Raw genomic sequence first — 16,255 nt, 5'->3', positions numbered from 1 at the left:
ATTCTCTCTTAACCGGGTGGTGTATTTTAAAATGAGCGCTCACTGAGATAGGACTACTTTGCAGTTTTTTTCTTTTTCCATTTTCTAGTTAGAAGCAAGAGTTCCCTTTTTATTTTGTCATGTTTGTTTGCCTTTTTTTTTTTTTTTAAATACAGGTTTCTCTAGAGTGTTCTGGCTTCCTTGTGTTGTATGTCAACTTGTCACCATAATTATACCTTTTTAGAACACGCTGCATCAGTCTAGTGCTGTGTAGAGCTGGGTCTTCAGGGTCAGACAGACTCCAGATTTTCCTCCTACAGGCTCTGTGGTCTTGGGCAAATAACTGAAGCTCACCTAACCTTGGCTTCCTTATCTGCTGTGAATACTAGGTAGAGAATAATCTGTAATGCGCTACTAATAATGTTTGGCACAGAGTAAGCTCACTAAATATCAGAAATTGTTGTTGTTAGTTTTATAGTTAATAATTATTAAATCTACCCCTAGATGTGTGTCCACACCAGGGAAATTGCTTCCTACAAAACCAAACCTAGAAACTTTTTGATTTTTTTTAAACCTGGAAACTTTCTTTAAAAAATTAATGTCATCCTATTTATTTCCCCTCTGTTTTAAAAAGATAAACGGATAGAAAAGCACCAATAATAGTGTTGCTGGTCCCCTGTCTGTTAAAAGGGTAGTCTCAAAAGATCTTTTAATCCAATATTCTCCATATACTATGAGATTATTCTCCAGATTTGTAAAGAAGATTTTATTTATTTGACAGAGAGAGATCCCAAGTAGGCAGAGAGGCAGGCAGAGAGAGAGGGGGTGGGTGGGAAGCAGGCTCGCTGCCGAGCAGAGAGACGGATGCAGAGCTCGATCCCAGGACCCTGGGATCATGACCTGAGCCATCCAGGCGCCCCTATTCTCCAGATGTTAAACGAATTACTGGTTTCTTTCACATTTTTCCTTCTTCCCTCTCCTGTGTCTATTGTCTTTTCCCTTTTCTTTTTTTTTCTGGGACCTATGAGATTTAATTTTTTTTAAAGCAATCTTTAAATGAATACATCCTTCTGGAAGAACGCACATGTCAGGCTGAGGCCCCCTGGTCTGCCAGTTCCCAGCCTGGGGGTCTCCCCCGTACTACCCTCCGGTTACCATGATTTACTTTGTGTTCACGTTCATTGTGGGTTGGTGGGGGCTGCTGTCCACATGGTCAGTCAGTGATCCCCGCGACAGGGGTTCTGCTGGCCCACCGTCTCACGGAGGCATGGAGATCTCTTAGCAGCTCTTCTGTACTTTGGCTCCGAAGTGACACACCACAGTCACATGGTCCCGGCCGCCTCCAGAGAGCCGAGAAGTGGGGCCTTCCCTCCGTCATGAGGGAGAGGGGGACTGGATGTGGAGAGGTTAGGGATGTCTACCACACTCTGTCATTTTCTTTGCTTATGATTTCTGGTTTCGATGTCAACCAGGGAATTATAAGGTGGGCATTATCTGTACCTTGAAATCTTGATAGAATCCTCCCGTAAAACCATCTGGGCTTGATGCCTTGTTTTTGTGGGTAGATTTTCAATGACCGTTTCAACTAACTGTAGTTAATGGTCAGGGTTTTACTGCTTTGGGGCCCAGTTTGGGCAACTTCCATGTTCCTGCAAAAGTTTTCATTTTAGCCATTGGTTTGAAGTCACTCCTGTGGTGGGTGTACTGTTGCGATTTGTAACATTTATTCTGCTAGTTTTATCTCCTCCTTTTGTCTTTGCCGGAGTTGTGTATGCTTTCTTTTCTGTTAAGCTTGCTTTAAAAAGATTTGTTCATTTTATTTTTATTTTATTTTATTTTATTTTAAGATTTGTTCATCAAAAACTAATGATTTAGAAGAACTGGCTTCTGGTTTTTTGGCAAATCTCCTGTTTTTGTTTTTTGTTTTTTTTTTAATTAATGTGTACTGTTACCTTTATTAATCCTTCTTTTTGCTTCCTTTGGATTATTTACCTTTTTTGACTTGGAAGCTTAGTTCATTTATTTTCTGTCTTTCTGGGTTTTTAATGAATGAAGTTAAGCCTATGTGTTTTAATATATAGTACTTTTTGTTTTCATTTGATTATACATATGTTCTCATTTCCATTCTGACCACAGTGACTATTTAAACATAGGTTTTGAGTTTTCCAGATGTGCAGGGGCACCTGAGTAGCTCAGTCAGTTAAGCAACTGACTGTGGCTCAGGTCATGATCCTGGAGTCCCAGGCTTGAGTCTCGTATCAGGCTCCCTGCTCAGTGGGGAGTCTGCTTCTCTCTCTGACCCTCCCCCCCTGCCATGCTCTCTCTCTCTCAAATAAATAAATAAAATCTTTAAAAAAATTTCCCCCCAGATGTACAGATTTGTTTAGGCTGTGTATTTGGTATGGATGTTTTATTACATTTAAGTGAATGAATGTGGACTGTTTATCAACATGGGAAATTTCAGTTTCCTTTGTAACTTAGAAGACAGTCTGCTTTTCTAAATTCCATGTGTGTTTGAAAAGAATGTGTGTTCTCTGTTTTAGGAGGAAAACAATTTTATCAAGTTTATTTTCTCTTTCTTGATGTGACTTTCTGCAAACGTTTAGTGATTCTTAGTATCTTTGCAGCTGGGGTTTCCTGCTTCTCGGTCAAGGCACAAGAGGGATGGAAGGTTGAGGGAGCAGAGCGCGGCCGAAGAGGCTGCTCCTCTGTGTACTGGCTGAGCTCGGAACCTGAGTCCCCTGTTCCCTGCTGGCACCCTGTCCTGTGTCCCAGAGCCACGTGTTGCACTTCTGTAGCTGGAGGCGGAGCCTGGCTGTGGGCCGCTGGCTCCCACGGGACGGTGTGCGCCCCCATCCCCCCATGGCTCGTCGTACACCTGCTCCCACCCTTGTGGCCTCGCCTGAGATGCTACGGTATTGGGGCCACCTTCTGTGGTCACAGTTGCCCGTATGTGCTGCATCCTCTGTTTACAGTTCAGGGTTCCCTCCTTTTCTTGTTTGTTCTCCATCTCCTAGAGTTTCCTTTAATTTGTGAGCAGAGCTATGTGTCTGTGTGTCTGAACTATTCGATTTCATCTTTCCTGTTGGTTTTGGAGGAAGGGGCAGACAGCGTGTCTTCTGTCTTGACAGTCTGGAAACCTAATAACATGTCAGTTATATTCAAGTTGGAAGTGTGGTGGTGGGATTCTTTCACTTTCTTTTCTTTTTTTTTTTGAGCATTTTCTTACATCTGTCACTACAAGGTACTCACCTTGTATATTATGTATCCTAGTTCTAGAAGCATACATTTCTCCATGGAGCAGTTTATTCATTTAATAGATGATGATATTACAAATGTGACTTTTTTCCAATTAAATATACTGATTATCTTCTCATGTCATTGTGTATTCTTGTACGGCATTCTGACTTTTTTCTTTTAAAATAGGCTTTATTTAATAAATATATAAATAAATATAATGGTATCAATATAAGAAAACATGCTCTCTAATTTTAAGTGTATAGTTCACTTAGTTGTATGGCACTCACATAACCACCATGCGAGTGAAGATCTATAACCTTTCCATCGTTCCAGAAAGTTCCTGATGACCCTTTGTAGCTAGTTTCCCTACCTAGCTCCTGGGCCCACTCACCCAGTGATGGCTTTTTATACTGGTTAATTTTGCCTGTTTAAAGTTTCATATACATGCAGTCATATAGCATTTACTCTTAAGTTTGTTGTTGTTTTTTTAAGATTTTATTTATTTATTTGAGAGGGAGCACGAACAGGGGCAGAGGGAGAGGGATTCAAGTGGGGCTTGATCCCAGGACATGACCTGAGCCGAAAGCAGATCCATAACGGACTGAGCCAGGCAGTTACTCTTAGGTAATTTTTTAAAAAAATATTTTATTTGTTTATTTATTTGACAGATCACAAGTAGGCAGAGAGGCAGGCAGAGAGAGAGGAGGAAGCAGGCTCCTTGCTAAGCAGGGAGCCCGATGTGGGGCTCGATCCCAGGACCCTGAGATCATGACCTGAGCCAACGGCAGAGGCTTTAACCCACTGAACCACTCAGGCGCCCCCTCTTAGGTATTTCTTAATGCTTATAAAATTTATCCATATTTTGTTTGTATCAGTAATTCATGCTTTTTTATGGCTATACCACCATTTGTCTATTCACTTGTTGCTGGATATTGGGTTATCATTTTTAGCTATTATGCATAAAGCTGTTGTCAGCTTTCATGCACACATATTTTTGTGGCTATTGTGTTTTCATTTGGATAAGAATCTAGGAGTGGGGGTGCCGGGGTGGCTCAGCAGGTTAAACCTCTGCCTTTGGCTCAGGTCATGATCTCAGGGTCCTGGGATCGAGCCCTGCATCGGGCTCTCTGCTCGGCGGGGAACCTGCTTCCTCCTCTCTCTCTGCCTGCCTCTCTGCCTACTTGTGATCTCTGTCAAATACATAAATAAAATCTTAAAAAAAAAAAAAAAACCTAGGAGTGGAGTTGCTAAGTCATGGGGCACATGTCTACTACACAGTTCTCCAAAGTAGCTGTCCTGATTTCTGCTTCCACCAGCGACATGTGAGATTTGTCCGTCCACGTCCTCATGAGCACGTAGTCTTGTCCGTCGCTTTAGTTTTAGCTGTTCTAGTGGGTGTGCAGTGACACCTGACTGTAGTTTCCCTGTGCGTGACACTGATCATTAGTGATGCTGACCATGTTTCGTTGTGTTTACCGTTTGATGTCTTCAGTGCAGTGTCTCAGTTTTCTTTGCCCGGTTTTAAGTTGGGGTGTTTTTCTATTAATGCATTGTAATGCATTCTGCATACAAATCTTTTGTCAGATATATATATATATATTCCGAAGATTTTTCCCTGACTGGGTGAAAGTGCCTTTTATTTCCTTAGTGGTACCTAATGTTTAAGTCTATGCTCCATTTCAAGTCAGTTTTTGTGTATGACTTAAGACAAGAGTTAAATCTAGTTTATTTTTACCCTAAGGATATCCCATTTATTCCAACTAGATATCCCATTTTCTAGATGGGAAAAGACTATCCCCCCCCCCATTGGATTATCTTGGCACTTTTGGTGCAGATCAATTGATCTCAGACCTATGGGTCTATATTTGGATTTTCTATTCTGTTCCATTGATTTTTATGATTGATTTATAAATATTTAAGTGTATGGTTCATTGAATTCTCACAAACCAAACACAGGTGTCGTCAGCACCCAGATCAAGAGATAGGCTGGCCAGTTCCCCAGATGCCTTCCTCGTGATCCTGTCCAGTCCCTACCTTGTCCCCCGTTAAAGGTTAATCACACTTCAGCAGTATATATTAGTTCTTTCTGGTTTTGTGCTTTGTATAAATGGCGTTGTATAACGTAGATTGTATCTTTCATTCCATATCATCTCAATTTATGAGATTCCTTCCTAATTTTGTGTGTAGTTGTAGGTTGGTTCGCTCACTGCTCTATAATATTCCGTTTTGTGAATATTGCAACTTCTTTATTCACTGTACTGTTGGTAGGTGTCTCATTGGTTCTCGGCCTTTGACTTTCGCCAACTGCTGTTGTAACCATTCCATGTGGCGAACATATGTATATGTGTGCATTTCTGTTGATTATGTGCCTGAGGGTGGACTTGCTGGGTCATTATTATTATTATTATTATTATTATTTTGAGAGAGAGAGAAAGAGTGGGGTGGATACAAGGACAGAGGGAGAGAGAGAAAATCATAAGCAGATTCTGCACTCAGTGTGGAGTCCGATGTGGGGCTCAATCTCACGACCCTAAGATCACGACCCAAGTGAGCCAAAAACAAGAGTCGGACACTTAACCGACTGAGCTTCCCAGCTGCCCCTGATTTTTTTTTTTAATTTAAATGATCTTTTGAATCTAGTGTTGGCCACATTGATTTGAAATTTTTAATGTAGTAACAGATTGTTTTCTTCTTCACACTCAGTTGTCTTAACGAAGGAGCATAATTCAGTGAACTCAGTGGTTTTCATTCATGACTGGTTTAAGTTCTTGTCTCCATCACTGACTTCGCTGGGTCACTTAGAGCAAGTTGCTCAATCTCCTGAGCGTCGATTTTTCTCAACTAAATTGAGCATAATGATTTTGCCCTGACTTACACTGTGATGCAAATAATGATGAGCTAAGTAATTATAAAAGATTTTATGATAAAATCGTGCAAAAGATACCCTTAAATACTTCAGAGCTTTAGAACTTGGCGCTATAAAATGATAAATAGAAAAGAAATGATAAGGGGCTTTGTTCTAGAAGATTATGGTTTTTATTTTATAACCTTGCATGGGGATACTGGCAATGTGTTCCCCTGCTTACTTTTCGGTTTTCTGTTGACCTTTCTATGCATCCAATTAATAAAGCCTCATTTGTCAGCTTAGTAACTGAAGGAGAGAAAATGCACAAAGAAATTTCTCCTGCTATTATTTGTTAATTATTACTTTTTCCCTCCTTGCCTGTTTGTTTTATGTCTGTTTCAGTGACCAGGTTATAGACTAATTTGCTTACTTCTAGCTTTCTTTCCTCTAAATCCCTCAATTTCTCTCACTCTCAGTGGTTATCACCTTGTTTAAAATGACTTCATCAGAAGGACACAGCCCAGGTAGGTGAGGATATTTGGAAGCCTGCAGGTTTCTCCTCCAGTTAGCCCTGGATTATCGCCTATTAACAGAGTTCATTCCTGTCCTTCTAGGGTGATGATCAGATATCATTTACTCAATGACAACCTTTTTGGGGTTAAAATTCATTTCCTTCCTGACAAAGTTGAGTTTTATTTTATATTGTACAACCTTAGGAAGAATGCTTGAGAAGTTAGTTTTAAGCAATTGCTATTAAACCAAAAAAAAAGTATCTTAATTTACTTTTCTTTAATGCCAAACCCTGAGGAAACAAACTGACAGCAAGCCCCAGACTTTTAAATTTTGTTTTGTTTTGTTTTGTGCTTCATGGAACCTTCAGCGTTAGAACAGGACTCCACCTGGCGTGGGGTGATCACCAAACATCTGTTAAGAGGTTAAATGGATTTACCTCTCAGAAGTAGCAGCTTTTATGTACTAGCCTGACTCGGGGTGGGGGGGTGGTGAAGTCCTATGATCTTTTAAAGCCTTAGCTTTCTCATCAGGAAAATGAATGTAATGAAAATACTCCATGAAATTGTGGTGTTGAGTAAACGCAGTCGTGCATGTCAGATACTTAATATACTGCACATTACCTGGTGAGCATTCAGTAAATTTCAGCTGCCGTCTTTACACTAAAGGGACTTAGATTGTATTTTTTAAAGTTTCGCAAAGCAGTGACAAAGTTTCCACATCTCCCAAACTATCCCCCTGGATTCCATGGATAAGTCTCATCGGATGTTTTTGGTCAGATGGTTGCCTGGGATATATAGTCCGCTTGCCAGCGTGGTTTGGGAAGGTCACGTTGCATAGCGCTCCTTGATTGCCAGTAATTATTAAGTCACCACGAGCTTTGCAGGAGCTGAGACGGTAGACGCAGGGGGCTCAGGTGTTGGAGTTCATCAGTGTCACTGTGTGTGGTGTTTGACATGCGGACATTTGAAAGGAAAAACAAACTTGTGTAGAGAGACATCATTGGTAATTCCCTGAACTGATTACTTTTGGAGTAGAACCTTAACTATTGAGATAAAACGGTCTCTAAAAACAACCTGGGTTTTCCTGTATTCTAAGACACCTGTGTAGTCCCCTGACCGTAGATGCCTTGGGTCCACTCTCCTGGCTGAAAGATGTACCATTTGGCTGATTTAAGATAGAAACATGGTCTGGAGGTAGAACAGGTTTTAGATGAGGTCAGTTGTGTAGCCTGTGATGCTTGGGAAGAACTCAAACACACGCGAGCCGTGGCTTTGGAAATTGCTGCCCGTGAGGCTGGCTTGGGTCATTCTTCCCACAGGAAGGAGTCTTCGTGAGTCCATCCCGCAGGGGCAAATCCAGGGTGTCCCAAAAAGCAGCACTTTACAATTAAAATTTAAAAATCAAATATGTTATGTATCTTCTTGGAATACAGTGGCCTAACCAGTCCCTGAAGACCATCCCTTGAGATGTAAAAATGACTTTGTTCGTTAATGAGGGCTTTTGTTCAAATGAAAATTTCCAAACGCCCTCTCAGTTTGTATTACTGGTTTTTTGACATACACTTAATTTCTCCCTTGTTGAAATATTACATCTGGCTTGAAATTTCAGGGGACTATGTTTTCCCTTAGTGTCAGCCAGATGTCCCTAATGATACCTCAAGAAATAGCATGAACCTGTTCCCAAGAGCCCCAGGGCGAGGGACTCCTCTACCCCTGACGGAGGCAGCCACGCCGCAGCTGGGAGCGGGGGTGGGGGGGGTGGGTGGCGCTGGCCAAGGGGTCTCCCTCATTTAGCCGTTCCTTCAAGCATTTCCAACATTTCCTGAGAATTTCACTCATCCAGGCCCTGTGCTGCACGGCAGGGATGTCATGATTCAGGAAGATCGTCTCTGCCTTCTTGGTGTTCATGTTCTAATGATGAGTTCAGGGGAAAATAGAAAGGTTATTACAAGGGGAGCCTGGGTGGTGCAGTCAGTCTGACTCTTGATTTGGGCTCAGGTCGTGATCTCAGGCGGATGAGATCGAGTCCCACGTTGGGCTCTGTGTGGAGCCCGGTCAAGATTTTCTCTGTCCCTCCCCGCTTACATTCTCTCTCTCTCCAAAAAAAAAAGAAGAAGAAAAGGTTATTTTTCAATTCATTTATTCAGCAAGCATTTTAAAAGTAAGCTCTGTGTGCCAGGCGCCACACCAAGTTCCCAAGACAGTGGTGAATATAAAAATCACAGTTCCTTATTCCAGCGGACCCTCTTATAAGGGAGGAACAGAGCCGAAGCAGCGGACAAGGAGAGGATTTTTTTTTTTTTTAAGATTTTATTTATTTATTTGACAGAGATCACTAAGTAGGCAGAGAGGCAGGCGGAGAGAGAGGAGGAAGCAGGCTGCCTGCCAAGCAGAGAACCCGAGAGCCCGATGCAGGGCTCGATCCCAGGACCCTGGGATCATGACCTGAGCTGAAGGCAGAGGCTTTAACCCACTGAGCCACCCAGGCGCCCCGTGGGAGAGGATTTAATCTTAAAGTGGTAGCGGCCGTGCGGTTGCTGTGATAGCGTCACGTGGGATGGGCTGGAAGGGGGAGGGGTGGCTGCTGCATCTTTCTGAATCTTCATCATTTCACCGAGAAAGACGGGGGGAAAAATGACACCTGCCTTGTCTGTCCGCTTGCCAAATGCTGTGAGGAAGAGGTAGAAAATACCGTACATAAAAGGGCTTCGGAGCCTCTAAAGTCACAAGAGTGGTGTTGCTGTTGGTGGGGACCCAGGGGGCAGGCAGAGGAGCACCTGCCCCCTCGGTAATTCGCTGTCACTTATCCCCAACATAGGAAATTCTGGCATGTGATTAGGAAATCATGGGATGTAAGAGACATGATGTGTCCGAACTAGAGGGGGACCCGAGAGTTGGAGTCAAAGCAACCAGGCAGTGGTCTACGCTGAGAGAAATAGACTTCGTTTTCTGTTCATTGTGCCCTCAGAAGCTCATTCAGAACTGGCGTCTCTCGATGGAGTGGGATTTTAGGCTGCGCTAAATTACAGTTTATCATTTTACCTCCTAGAGTGTACAAGATCACACTGTTATTCTAGTGGGAGAAATCACAATTCCTTTAACCGAACCAGATTCAGTATGACCCTAAATGGTTTTAACACAAAAGGGAGGCGAGGTTGTCTTTGCTGATGCTATTGAGACTTTCTCCCCTTCATGAGGTAATCACATTCCACTGGAATGAGCCTTTAATTAAAACATCACTAGTTTTGTAAATATGAACCAAGATCCGTCTTTTTGAGATGTGAGCAGAATTCTTCTAGTCCAAAGCAGCCCGGCACCAGCACCTTAGACAGACGAGAGCCAGGAGCTGGTGGAGAATGTTTGAGGCCGAAGAGGGGAGGTAGATTGTTGGGGTTAGAGCATGGCAGGACTGGAGTTTTGCAATGGGAAGCCAGTGTGGAAGGAGGCAGGAGATTTAAATTTTGAAAAGTTTCCTAGGTGATGGCTGATGCTGGGGACTTGAACAAGGGTGGAGATGGTGAGTCGAGACACTCCAGAGAGATGGAGAAGTAAAAGCATGACACGCGGATTTCTGGCTTGTGCAACTGATGGGTGTAGCTGTCTGAAGTAATGGATCCTGAGAGAGGACCAGCTTTTTAGGCCGAGTGGGAGGATTTCAGCTTTAGTTTTGGACATCTGAGCTTGACGTGAGAGCCTTTGAGACATTGAAACTGTGGGAGAGAAAAAAGAAGTCGAAGGAGACAACATCTGCAGAACCATTTGAAGGGAGGTGGAAAGATGGCGGATTTTAAATTAATGCAAGAAAGTCAGTAGCTTTCCTATATCCACATAACAGAAAATGCAGTGAAAGGAACACTCCCCTTCACAACATTACCAAAACTCACTGAAGCATAAACCCAATTAAAAATGTGGGAAACTTTTAGGAAATACTTTAAAACCTCACTTAAGAGCATTAAAGAATTTAATAAATGGATCAATGTACTACGTTCAAGAATGTGAGTACTCAGTATTGTCAAGAGATAAGTCCCCTCAAATTTATTTATTAAGTAATTTTTTTTTTAACTTGCTCAACATGATTGGAAAGTTCAGTGGGAATGATAAGCATGAGAAAGTAGTCAGGAGAATCTTAAGGAGAGTTAATGACGAGATTTCAGGGTCGTGAGTTTTCTACTTACACATTTCCAAGTTTTCATTTTTTGTAAGTATTTCTTTTGTAATTACAGAAGCAAAGCAGCAGGGGTTGTAATGAATTATGATCTAGCCACGAAGGAGACCAAAGAGAGACAAAATGTGTGTGTGTGTGTGTGTGTGTGTGTCCATCCCTTGGGAAGGAAGGGCTACTGACTATATAGAGGTAAAAAGGATAATTAGGTATTAGGGTATACCGTAAACACCTGTATGCCAACAAATAGATAACCAAAGTGAAGCTAATAGAATTCTAGAAAGATACAAACTACCAAAGCTGATTCAAGAAGAAATGAAAAATCTGAGTAGACATGTAAAAAGTGAAAAGATTAGATTAGTAATTGAAAACACTTTCCACAAGGTAAAGCTCAGGCCTATATGGCTTCCTGGCAAATTCTACTAAATGTTATAGAAAAATGAATACCATTTCTTCACTTAAAAAAAGAACTAAGAGGGGCGCCTGGGTGGCTCAGTGGGTTAAGCCTCTGCCTTCGGCTCGGGTCGTGGTCTTGGGGTCCTGGGATCGGGCCCCGCATCAGGCTTTCTGTTCAGTGGGGAGTCTGCTTCCTCCCGCCCCGCCTGCCTTTCTGCCTGCTTGCCTCTCTGTCTCCATCCGTCAAATAAATAAATAAATAAAATCTTTAAGAATTTATCTCCAAATGCAGGGTTGGTTTACCACCTGAGAATTAATGTACTGTATCATACCAATGGATACAAGACAAACACTAAATGACCATCTTAGTGATGCAGAAAAAGTATTTGACAAAAGCTAATGGCACTTCATTATAAAAACACTCAACAAACTAGGAACAGAAGGAAACTTCCCAAGCCAAATATAGGGCATCTACGAAACCCCCCCAGCTAATATCCTACTCAGTGGTTGAAAGTCTGAATGTTTTCCCCCTAAGGTCAGGACCAAGGTGAGTGCCCGCCCCTGCTATTCAGTCTCGTATTGGAGGTAGTGGGCAGTTAGGCAGGAGAAATTTTTTAAAAGTATCCAGATTGGAAAGGAAGAAGTAAAACTGTATCTGCAGATGGTATGATCTTTATACAGAAAATTCAAAATAATCAAGTATTAGAGCTGATAAATGAGTTCAGCAAAGTTATAAGATACAAGTTGAATGTACAAAAACCAGTTGTATTTCTATACACTAGAATCATCTGAAAATGTAATTAAGGAAACAATTCCATTTGCAATAGTACCCAAAAGATTAAAATACTTAGGGAGGGTGCCTGGGTGGCTCAGTTGGTTAAGTCGCTGCCTTCGGCTCAGGTCTGATCCCAGGGTCCTGGGATCGAGCCCTGCATCAGGCTCTCTGCTCAGCAGGAAGCCTGCTTCTCCCTCTCTCTCTCTCTACCTGCCTCTCTGCCTAATTGTGATCTCTGTCTGTCAAATAAATAAATAAAATCTTTAAAAATAAATAAATAAATAAATAAATAAATAAATAAATAAATAAATAACACCATCAAGAAGATGAAAACCCCCAGAATGGGAGAATATTTGCAAATCTTATATCTGATAAGGTTAGCTTCTCTATAGAAATCTATATACTTAGAATAAAGAATTCTGACAGAAAAAGGCAAATCACCCAATTGAAAAATGGGCAAAGAAGTTTAAATAGGAATTTCTCCAAAGAACATTTACCAATAGCTAATAAGCACAAGAAATGTCATGAGTCATCAGAGAAGTGCAAATTAAAACCACAGAGATGAAGAACCACAGAGACAGACAATAACAAGTATTAGGGTGTGGAGAAATCGGAGCCGTCAAGATGTTGCTGGTGGGACGATGAAATAGTGCCAGTGCCATGGGGAACAGCCGGGCACTTGCTCAAAATGTTAGACGTAATGCCTCAGAGATTCCCAACAAGAAAAATAAAATCTAGGTCTGCATCCCAGCTTGTATGGGATCACTCAATAGCCTGAAATTGGAAACAACCCAGATGTCTCTGAGCTGATGAATGGAGAAAGAAAATGCAGTCTGTCCGTACAATAGGGTATCACTCAGTTACGGAGGGGAACGAAGTACTGATTCACGCTACAACGTGGGTGAACTTTAAAAACACGCGCAGTGGAAGAAGCCGGTCACAAAATGCCACATACGCTGTGATTGCTTCTGTGAACTGTCCAGAAGGCAACTCCATGGAAACATACAGTAGCTTAGAGGTCGGCTAGGAGGAGGGTGAGGAGTCCTAGCTGATGGGTATGGAATCTCTTCCGGCGGATGAGGAAAATGTTCTAAAATCGATTGTGGGGCTTTTGCAACCTGTGAATATACAAAAACCCACCGAATTTTATGCTTTAGATGAATTGTATAGTGTATGAATTATCTCTCATAAAGCTGTGACGTAGAAGTATGCCAAGTGAAAAGTTGATGGAACAATGTATATGAATATACATAAAAATGATATGTTCATAGCAAAGCACTGTATTCTTAAAAACTGGCAAAATTTGTGGAGCGCTGGAAAAGTGACATTGGTGTGTTTTCCCTTGCGGTGGTAGCTTTAATCATGGAACAGCTGGCAGAACAAAAGTTTTTCACAGTAATTGATGCCGCCTTGTCGTTTAAAATAATGATAACAGCATTTATTGTATTCTCTCTATGTGCCAACATTGTGCTAAATATTTTTTAGGATTTATTTATTTATTTGAGAGAGAGAGAGAAGGAGGGGCAGAGGGAGAGAGAATCTCTACCCTTAGCCCGGAGCCCCTCGCCAGGCTCGATCTCACGACCCTGAGATGATGACTTGAGCTGAAACCAAGAGTCAGACGCTTAACTGACGGAGCCACCCATGCGCCCCTGTGCTAAATTCTTTTTTTTTTTTTTTTTTGAAGATTTTATTTATTTATTTGACAGACAGAGGGTCACAAATAGGCAGAGAGGAAGGGAAAAAAGCTCTCCGCTGAGCAGAGAGCCCAATTCGGGGCTCGATCCCAGGACCCTGAGATCATGACCTGAGCCGAAGGTAGAGGCTTTTTTAACCCACGGAGCCACCCAGGCGCCCCATTGTGCTAAATTCTTAATACGCATTTTTTTCATTTATGTTTCACATCACTTGATGGTCTTGATGGTGGTCTCATATTTTCCATCAGTCTCCCTTGCTTTCTCTTATCTAGCATTTGCGATATTGTGTTATTTCTCCGGATGTCCAAAATGCAGTTCCTTTTGTTGCTCTCAGCAGGAGCTATAAAGTAAATATTGTAGGTCTTAATTTGAATTGGCGTTCATGTGATTCTGTGTGGTTCTGAGAGCATATTGATAAATTTATCTCTGTATATTTAACATTTAAAGTTTAAATGAAAACATCTTATATTTGTTACAGTTGATTTCCAATTGGAGGAGAAAATATTTTCTAGTTACTTGTCAGGTTTTTTGTTTAGCATAGTTCTAAACTTGAAAGATACTCACTGGCAAAGAGAAGTTCTAGATTTTTTTTTCCCCGTTGCAAATGTAGACTTAGGTCTCAGTCATTTGTGCTGCCCTAACAAAATACCATAGATGACATGGCTTAAATGACATGTATTTCTGGTTCTAGAGGATGGAAAAGCCTAAAATCAAGGCGCTGGCGGATGTGGGTCTTGGTGAGGACCCTCTTGTGGCATTGAGACAGCCACCATCTTGCTGCGAGAGCAAGCTCTGGGGTCTCTTCTTGTTGGGGCACTAATCCCACCATGAGGGCCCCACCCTGATGAGCTCACCTAAACCTGAGCACCTCCTAAAGGTCCCACTTCCAAACGCCATCACATTGGGCTTAGGGCTTTGACGTGAATTGGGGGCCATTGCGGGGTTGGGGCAACACAACCCAGACCTGGTGGGTGTGATGGCGGTGAACAACTTTTCGCTGATGGTGGTGAACATCTTTTCCATGAATGCTAACTCTAGATTTCTGTTTGTTTTCAGTATTATGTGCCAAGAACCTTGCAAAGAAAGACTTCTTCAGTAAGTACACACCTGCTTTTGCTCTCTTAACCACATTAATATTCCTCACACGTTTTTGCAATGTCAACTTTAAAAAAACTCCTGGGCTTATTCCCCGGAAGAGTTCTGCCCTTTGCTGAATAGATCTATCATTTGACCAACTTCATTTCCAAGTTGACTACAATGCAGAGGCTCCTTAGCTGCGAGGCATGGAGTTAATAACTCATACCAGAAAAATGGTCTCTCTCATTCCCTGTTCCGGCTGCACCCTGTTTTCTGTCTTTCTACCCATCAATACATTGCTTTCTGCTGGATGAAGTGTTCTCAGCTCCAACACACACGAGACATTTGTTCTATAAAATAGCTGGGTTTGAGTCAAATTGTTAGTCAAATTTTAGAAATTAAATCACATCTTGAAAGCCTCATGATGAAAGGAAGTATAAAAAAAAAATAAAAGTGCCAAAGATAGAATGGTGATCCTTTTCTGCAGGAAAAAGTTAACCCTTAACTTAAAAAAATTCAATAGAGCAGGTGCCTGCAGCATGAAATTTTTCACTCTTTCTGATTCTCACAAGAGTGCTGCTCAACTCTTAAGTGGTATTATTCACACTTTAAACTTGGGCTTACGGGCTTTATTTAAGTAGCTGGGAAGCCCGGGAGTAGTGGTCCCCATCGAGGTGTATCTTTAAAGCCCTGTGCTACCTCTTGGATCGTGTAAATCCATGTGATTCACACGCCAGCCTTTAGGAACCTTCCTCATTAAGACTTGGTGAACACTTGTGTCCATAGATAAACTAGACAAAGATCAATAAACAAGATTTCTAGGTTATTTTTTAGAGAGTTTAAATGCAATTAATTACAGACCCCTTTTCTTCCAGCTAATTAGCCTGCTTTGTGATCATCGGAAATGAAATTTGAATTTAAACCTTTTTCTTTTTATCGTTTTCTAGCCTCTAAAAATCTGTGAGTGCCATCATACTGAGTTACCTTTCTTAGGAAGCTAACTAGCAAGAACTTACTTTGCTCATCAAATTGACCCTAAATTAGAGAGTAAAATGCAGCAGGGTAATCTTCACCAAATTAGATGATCTTGAAGCTCTCTGTAGCCTGTAAGGCTGTGTTCTGTGTCCCATGGATGGATCTGTAGTCTCATCTAGGTGTGGCTGTCCTCTCTCCTCTAGGACTCCCCGACCCTTTTGCAAAGATTGTGGTGGACGGATCTGGGCAGTGCCACTCAACGGACACTGTGAAAAACACGTTGGACCCCAAGTGGAACCAGCACTATGATCTGTGAGTCAAATATTGTATAAGCCGTTTGGGGAGCCCCAGGAAAGTAGGTATCTAGCTTTTAAGAGAAGCATTTAATAATAAAGATAAAAATGATTTACTAATTTCTTACTGGATGGCCAAATGGATACATCCTGCCTAATTTTAGAGTCCACATACCTGGAAGTTCTTGTGTTTGACATTTTCACGGATTTTTATGGTTTGCTTCTGTAACTGTGGTTTTCAAACTTTTCGATCTCCTGGCCATGTTAACAGGAAAAATAGGGGCCATAGTTCAGGTCCTCTGTA

General features: G+C 41.7%; 1 protein-coding gene across 5 annotated transcripts in view; it reads left to right on the top strand.

Annotated features, from left to right (window-relative positions):
• SMURF1 (SMAD specific E3 ubiquitin protein ligase 1) overlaps positions 1-16,255 on the top strand; it is a 106,644-nt gene that overhangs the window by 61,842 nt on the left and 28,547 nt on the right. For all 5 annotated transcript variants that reach the window (XM_032328469.1, XM_032328467.1, XM_032328466.1 and 2 more), the window contains exons 2-3: positions 14,663-14,701; positions 15,862-15,970. In XM_032328469.1, the coding sequence (XP_032184360.1) occupies positions 14,663-14,701; positions 15,862-15,970 (148 nt within the window). The remainder of the gene's footprint in view (positions 1-14,662; positions 14,702-15,861; positions 15,971-16,255) is intronic.

Source organism: Mustela erminea, chromosome 20, assembly GCF_009829155.1.
Source record: "Mustela erminea isolate mMusErm1 chromosome 20, mMusErm1.Pri, whole genome shotgun sequence".
NCBI classification, from domain to species: Eukaryota; Metazoa; Chordata; class Mammalia; order Carnivora; family Mustelidae; genus Mustela; species Mustela erminea.
The sequence above is the reverse complement of the archived record's forward strand: the minus strand, read 5'-3'. Positions and strand labels throughout refer to the sequence as shown.